Source organism: Galeopterus variegatus, unplaced genomic scaffold (assembly GCF_000696425.1).
Source record: "Galeopterus variegatus unplaced genomic scaffold, G_variegatus-3.0.2 Scaffold20125, whole genome shotgun sequence".
Classification (NCBI taxonomy): Eukaryota; Metazoa; Chordata; class Mammalia; order Dermoptera; family Cynocephalidae; genus Galeopterus; species Galeopterus variegatus.
In genome coordinates, this window is record NW_007746236.1 from 3,072 (window position 1) to 11,171 (window position 8,100).

The 8,100-nt window shown below is 37.1% G+C and overlaps 1 protein-coding gene across 1 annotated transcript in view; it reads right to left on the reverse strand.

Annotated features, from left to right (window-relative positions):
• Positions 1-3,153: 3,153 nt before the first annotated feature.
• The window catches only part of LOC103583153 (utrophin-like), a gene marked incomplete at its 3' end in the record, with an annotated part of 7,297 nt that continues 2,350 nt past the window's right edge, over positions 3,154-8,100 (reverse strand). Inside the window, exons 2-3 of the mRNA XM_008564552.1 lie at positions 5,700-5,857; positions 3,154-3,320 (exon numbers count right to left, since the gene is read on the reverse strand). Of these exons, the coding sequence (XP_008562774.1) occupies positions 3,154-3,320; positions 5,700-5,825 (293 nt within the window). The remainder of the gene's footprint in view (positions 3,321-5,699; positions 5,858-8,100) is intronic.

Genomic DNA, 8,100 nt, shown 5'->3' on the forward strand with positions numbered 1-8,100 from the left:
ATGAGGAAAATGGAGTAGTTTAGTCAGGCCCCCTCACCTCAGGTCCTGTCAGGGGTGGTGCAGCACATTCTTTGTAAACAAGTTGCGTGTGGGTGGAGTTAGTGCAAATGCACCTCCATGTATCTTTTTTAGTTTGTTGCTATTGTGTGTTCTTCAGTTTGTGAAGCAGTGGCTGGCTGGCAGAGCTCACGTCTAAAAATAGAGCATGTTTACTTTGCTGGCAGCTGCTCAGTTTTTCTTTGGACTTTGCTGGTAGCAGTGGAGTTTCTCTTTGTACTGCCTAGCTTTTATACATGTGTGTGCTGAATAAAGTCTACTCTTTCTTCAACCAAGGCTCCAAGGACCCTTTTTTCCAGTTACCTAGCTTGTAGACCTGCACGTGAAGGGTTTGTGACCCAGTCTGGACAATGGGCTTGAGGGTTCTTCTTGGTTCTAGACTACAGTAGTATAAATAACATGGGGTCTGTGAGTTCCAAACCCAGCCCTAGCTCTACAACATCTTTATCATAAATACATCTACATGTGAATTTTATATTAATGCCAAAAACTTAACACCTGAAATTTACCATTTAACATTGTTCACCCTTTATAACTGCTCTATCATTATTTCTCTTATGAAATATTTCAAGTTTATTTAAAAGTAGCAAGAACAATATAATAAACATACATGTACCCACGCTTAGCTGTTACGTCTTAATATTTTGCTACCATTGCTTCAGGTCATTTTTACTTAAAAAATAAAGCTTTAAAAGTCAATAAAATGCTAAAATTTTTTTACAGTCTTTTGTCCTGTACTTCACACCCTTTGAGAAATCTGGTCCCTCGTGGCATCTCATAGCCTTATATATGGCAAATTTTATGTAAGCCATTCTCTTCCAAAGTCAATTAATCTGGATATTTCCTGTGGCTTCACATTACATTTTATATCCAGTGTAATATTTTTGGTCTAATAATCAAGGTCCTAAATCAATTGTTCTTTTCAGTATCACTTAATTACTTCATTATGCCAAATCTCTCCTCTCCTAAAAATCTAACCTGCTTTTTAAAAATAGCACATTGATTAAGAGCACAAACTTCAGAGTCAAAAAGATCTGGATTTGAATCTCAACTTTGTCTCTGTTCATTGAATACCTGGCCTTGGGCAAGTTGCCTAATCTCTAAGTCTTAGTTCCCTCACGTGAGAACTAGAGGTAATACTCCTAATCTTATAGAGCTTTATGACGAGTCAACAAAGTAACAAATGCCACTCATTTTAGCACAGTGCCTGGCATATAGTAAACACTCAGTAAATGGCAATGATTACTAGCTCTGATGATATCTGTCACTTGTATTATCTTTCCACTAGTATCCTGAGCTTGCCACATTCCAGCTATTTCCTCTCCTGTGCATCTATGTCCACCAGGTACTTAAAACGTAACTATTCCAAGAAACTTCCTGCATTTAAACTGTGTCTTTCCCATCATCCTCCTTCCAGCGTTCACCCTTTGACTTCCACTGGGGCATCCACTATCTTGGCTGTCTCTTAGGCATATGCCGATGCTGCTTTATGTACACTGTTGGCCTTTCCATCCTCTTAGAACACAGCTGCAAGACCCTCTGAACTTAAAACACTTTAGAAAATCTCCCCCACGACACCACAATGTAAGGGAGAACAGAAAATCTGAGTTCTATTTTTTACATTAGCCACCAACAAAAACTGAACTGACATGCTTCATACAAACTATTATCCTGATAAAGTCAGTCAAACAAAAGCAATTTTGTTTAATTCAAGACACTGGTACTGATACTACATACAACCACCACCCATCTCAGCCCTCCTGATTTGATTCTCTATCAGGGAATTGCCATCTTAGCTAATTCCTCTTCCGTTATGAATGAAATGTATGTAGGAAACCTTGATTCCCCTGCCGAGCAGGCTTACGTTGTTTCACAACAGATTTCCAAATTAAACTGGGACTATTTTCCAGATTCTTTCCAGAAGAGAAACACAGTATATTCTAAGAGGTGGAATGCATAGTTACCTTAAGAGAAGAATGTCAAAGAACCAAGATGGCCAAGACACTTCATTTTGGGACCCTGCACAGATTGCTTTTTTTTTTAAAAAAAATTATTTATTTATTACAAATATTCATTAGATACAAAGCTGATTGTCCCCCCTCCCGCCCATGATGTGAGAGCCAGATTCACACTGGGGGCATACCCATTACCAGAAATTACTTTTGTACCCTTTGTCCCCTCCCAATTATCCCCCAACCTCTCTCCCCTTCCCCTTCTCCCCTCCACTCCTATTTGTAGCCCTAAGAATGCTCCCTCCCTCTGTTGGATCATGGCACTACTGTGGTCTTTCTTTCCTTCCTTCTTTCTCTCTTAGCTCCCACATATGAGTGAGCACATGCGGTATTCATCCCTCTGTGCTTTGCTTGTTTCACTCAACATAAATTTGGAAAACAATTTGGACGTTTCTCAAACAACTACAGATAGATCTTCCATATGACCCAGCAATCCCTCTTCTGGGTATATATCCAGAGGACTGGAAATCATCATGTCGAAGAGACACCTGCACTCCCATGTTTATCACAGCTCTCTTTACAAATAGCCAAGATATGCACAGATTGCTCTGGACTCACAAACTGATGAGTCTGACATACCAATGACACTAAAGTATGGCATTTAGCAGCTCTCCTCATGTGAACGTGGGCGGTAGGGTTAATCTACCTCACACCAGACTTGACAGAAGTAACACAAAGTAATTTGATTATTTCTCAGTATTTAAATATTGCTTCCTGCTTCCTAAGTTTGACCCCAAAGACCTCAGAACATCCACCAAATTCCATCAGGGCTGCCTGTTTCTAATCAGTCATGCAAGCATCACAAATGAACATTTCTGTGACCTAAGTATGTAGAAATTCATAAAATCTCTGGTTCTGGACCATAGTAGTATAAATAACAGCAGCAGTAATCATAAAATAAGCCTCATGTAGTGGTAGTAAGAAGAAATGCCAGTTTTAGATAGATCACTTATGCTGAGCATCCCATCTATTTAGGAGGCAAATCTCAAATGGGAGTAAGTGGAAAGGGATGGTGGGCATAGCACTGAGATTACACAAATGGAACGGAAAACAGTCTGCTTCCACCACTCGTAGCACATCATACCTGAATCCAACAATTGGACATTCTTTACAGATGTTGCATTTGGCCTGATGTTTTGCAGTCTCAGCTGCTGCCACTCGATGTAAAACCGGCAGCCAAACCATGGACTGTGGTTCCAAATGCATCCAATCTATAAACTCTTTCACACTTATCTCTGGCTTGTTGTTATTCTGGTGAAGAAACAAATACATTAAAAGTGGACAAAATTTCTTCATTAACACTACAGCAAATGTTCTTGCTTCACAGTTTTCTGAGATATCTGTGCAGATATAAGAGGAAAGTTATATAACGCTTTCCAGGTCAGTTAAATCACAAAAGCTTTACGGTTCCTTCAAGGCAAGAAAATTCTAGACTTTAAAAATTTAAAAAGCAGAAATTGTCACATAGGAAGAAGAAAACATATCCCAATACCTTAATACATTCAGATTTAAAAAAACAAAAGTAAAAACCAAAACCACACAATTCTAGGTAATCTTTCCACATAAATACTTTAATTCCATAAAACTCATTCATCTGCAAAAGTAAAAATTTGTGAAAGACTCACTAATAATTTCACAAATTTGAAGGCCATTATAAATGCTAAAAATGTCCTGTTTCAGCCCCATCACATCATCACACTGGAGGCATATTGCTATGAATGTACTTTGCAGGATTTCCAAACTTATGATAAATTATATGAAATTTCTCAGTCCCTCTTCAAATCCTAAGTAATTTTCATATGTGCAAAGTTAAATTTATACCAACATCATTCTCCTGCTGTTGTTGAGGTAATTCTATGAACCAACACATGTGACCATAAATTTAGAATTTTTGTTTTGTATTTTTTATATTTCTAAAATAAAAGGGCCACTATAATTCTCCTCAAAGATATGGTATGAGGCATTTTTTCCCCTCAGTAATGATAAATCATTGGCTAGCTTTGGCAAAGTATCCATAGGCTTGTAGTTTATGCATATATATAGCATCAGTAGTCATATTTCTAAAATGCCTTTAAACACAGTAAGAATTACAAAGAAACTAAAATGATTTCCCAGTCAAAAATTAGAAACTTTGGTCAGTGTAAACTTTGTACATACGTTATCCTCCTTTTGCAAGAAAAGACTGCTATTTTAATAATATCTTTAATTTATATTTTTTAAAAATTTTGCCTACAAAGAACTCAGAGCACTTTTTCTCATTAATTTAGCAAATATTTATTAAAGCAGCTATGATGTTCAAGGCACTGTGCACAGGGATATGGTATAGTGTGAATGTTTATGTTCCCCCCTCCCAAATTCATATGTTGAAATCGAACCCCCATGGATATGGTGTTAGAAGTGATTAGGTCAGGGCCGAGCCCATGGCGCACTCGGGAGAGTGCGGCGCTGGGAGCGCAGCAGCGCTCCCGCCACGGGTTCGGATCCTATATAGGGATGACTGGTGCGCTCACAGCGCTCACTGGCTGAGCGTGGTGCGGCCAGTCTCAAAAAAAAAGGACAAAAAAAATAAAGAAGTGATTAGGTCATGGGAAGTGATTAGATCATGAGGGTGATGCCTTCATGGACAGGATTAGTGCCCTTATAAAAGAAACCCAAGGAAGCCTCACTCGCCCCTTCCTCCATTCAAGGATACAGCAAAGAGGCACTGTCTATGAACCAGAAAGTATGCCCTTGCCATACACTATATCTGCCAGTACCTTGTTCTTGAACTTCCCAGATTCCAAAACGGTAAGTAATAAATTTCTGTTGTTTATAAGCTACCCACTTTATGGTATTTTGTTATAACAGCCTGAACAGACTGAGACAGTATACAACATATATGTGTAAAAGGATAGACACAGTCTTTGTCTTCATGGAGCTCAGGTTGAGAAGAAACAAACACTAGATAACCAATTAGACAATCTGGTATGTAATTTAGCAGCTCTCCTCATGTGAACGTGGGCGGTAGGGTTAATCTACCTCACACCAGACTTGGCAGAAGTAACACAAAGTAATTTGATTATTTCTCAAATTAGCAATGAGCATGAGAAGGAAGAGGTAGAGGATATTTGGGTGAATACAGTAGGGAAACTCAACCTCATCTGAAGAGGTCAGAGAAGGATTTTCAGAGGATGCGAGAGATAAGCTAAAGTCTAACGACTGGATAAAGATTAGCAATGAGAAGGGAGTTTGTTAGTAGAGGGGAAGGAAAAGTGTTCTAAACAGAGGGCCCATGTCCAAAGGCCCTGAAGCAGGAACTGAGGAACTAAAAGAGAACGACTGAAAAGGAGAGAGCAAGGGACCTAGTGGCAAGAGATGAGGCCAGGGCAAAGACAGGGCCAAACACAGCCATCTAACAGCACACGCAAAAGATTTGAGAATTTTTCCCAAAGAAAACAGTAAGCCTCCTGCAGGGGTCTCTGTTCCTTGAATAAAATGTGCCTGAAGACACAACACACAAACTTACTGGGATGGCACCCAAGTCTTCCACCATTTGGCTCCAGCCCAACCAAGCTCCCTATTCCATTTCTCGAAACATTCACAAAATCCATCCCCAACCCATGCTTCATACCGGTGATCCTGGGTGTTTACCTGCTGGAAGCAGCTGCGAACACTAGGCTCAATATTACTGCCTCCAAAAGCCGCGACTTCCCCCAGCTGCCGCGGGATCTGGATGGCATCATGAAGTAACAGGCCCAGCTGCCGCTGGTCACACATTTCTGTCGGTCCCGCCACTTCTTTAAAGAGATCTACAGGAAGGAGAGGCAAGAGGTGAACTTCCATCTGCCTATAGTGTTCTTTTACTTAAAATAAACCTTTGGTAATGTGCACTACGTACATTAAAAAAATTTCAGGGAGGCATGAATCAGATTAATTGTCTTCTGAATTCTGATGATTTAATATTCTGATCTTAATATTGTGCATGTCTGTAATGGGGAACTGGTTAACCTCATCCTTAACTGAATGTCATATATCAATAGATATAAACAGATCAATAAATACAAATTTCCCTTTTAAATGGTACAATAAACATGTGTGGATTAATTTTATCTTGTAAGTATTTCCCTTATTATTAAGAAAGAATGAGTCAAAACAAAGCTTCCCTCATGACTTATCAAAGGAATAAATGCACTTGAAAAGTAAACCTTTATATTTTAACAGATTTGTTCAACAACTTTTTGTGTTCATTCCTAAACTTAATATGCTATTAAATATATATAAATATTTTTTTTAGCTTCTTGTAAAGATTTGTACGATCAAATCTATTTTATATAACAAGCACTAAAAAGTAGAAGGAGGTGTATTTTTTCTTTTTAGGGAAAATTGGCTATTCCTTATTAGCTATAAAAATTATTTTTGTCTTACCTCATATAATGAAGTACATTTAATCAAATTTAAAGGACTTATTAACAAACAATAGTGCATATTTTCAGATAGTTCTTAGGCTTTTCTATTCATTAAAAAAACACTGATCTATTTTATAATTTTCTTCATTTAATAAAATTAAAACTCTTCTCTTCTTTCCAGTATTGGCTTATCTTCTATTCACCATATTCAATATTTTGAAGATTAAAATTATTACAGTTTTTCCAACAAAATAATTCTAATATACTAAGATAAGTTCCTTTTGGATAACAGGCAGAAATGTCAAATAAAAACAACCTACTTCATTATAGAAATTAATACTTTTTGGAAAGAAATTTTCAAGTTCTAAAAATTCAAAAGCACACAAAATCTAAATGCTCTTCATGTGAAGATTTCCAAGAACAGAAGAAAGGAGAGTAAATATTTACCGTATACTAAAAACGATTTCCAAATAATTCCTTATAAATGGATATCAGGTCAAAATGTATAATTCTCTTTTTTTTTTTTTTTTAAGGAGAATAATGCTAGATCTAACACCATCAACAGTGAATTTTCAAACAACTGAACCAAGTTCAGTGATACTGACAGAGTGATTATAATGAAATATGGCTTTAATTATAAGCCTATATAGGGACAGCAAATTCAATTGAGATAAATTTAATTTTTATTATCATTTGTTCATTTGGATTTAGTTAGTGCTCTACTTGTTTCTTTCATTTAAAAAAATAAGATTATCATAGCCAAAAATTATTTATCCAGGACTGTTATTATGATACTCATTTTAAACCTGCTCCTGGTGAGAGGCTTAATAAGTAAATGCAGAGTTCATGCATATGTATATTAATCTTTATAGAGAAGTGCACATTTTCAGCAAGATCAACCATGCCCACCTTTCCTCTTTTAAGGCAGATAGCTACACTACTATGCCAGTGTTAAGGCAAAGCTACTTACAAAACATAAGAAAAAAAGTGTCATTAAACATTTTGACATATACCTAAGTTCTTATAAAAGTTCACATTTTTAATGTAGACAGATACAAAAAGCACTGTCAGGATGTGGGGATGGGTCACATGAAGAAAGTCACAATCTAAAACCCAAATTCCAATAAATCAGTGCACAACACATGCAAATGGCCATTCAAAAGGATGCTCTGTAAACATGTTATTGATGAGGCAGTAGCCACCCAGCTATAAGCATGAAGGCCAGGGTATTGTTAGAACCTAATCAAGGGATATTCTCAGGAAGGCACCAAGAGAAGGAGATGTCATGGGGGTAAGACACCGAAATTAGCCACTGCAAAATCAATATTCAGACGGATACCAATGGACCCCAAATGGTGCCTCTGCCATTGACTTTGAAGAGAAAATTGTCTTGAATATTAATTCTAACAAAGGAAACAATAATGGAGAAAGTGTTCTGATATCACTGGGGAAATTAAAACAAATCAAATTTGCTAAGGAACTCAAAGTAAAAATCAAAATGAAACCTCAGAACATTTCCAGTCTTAATATCCCAGTAAGGATTTAGATTAAAGATTGCAATGCAACAGATTTCTTATTAAGTCCTAAAACAGCATACTTTGTTGATGGAATTAAGTATCAGAAATTTTCATTGCAGGGGTTCTGCT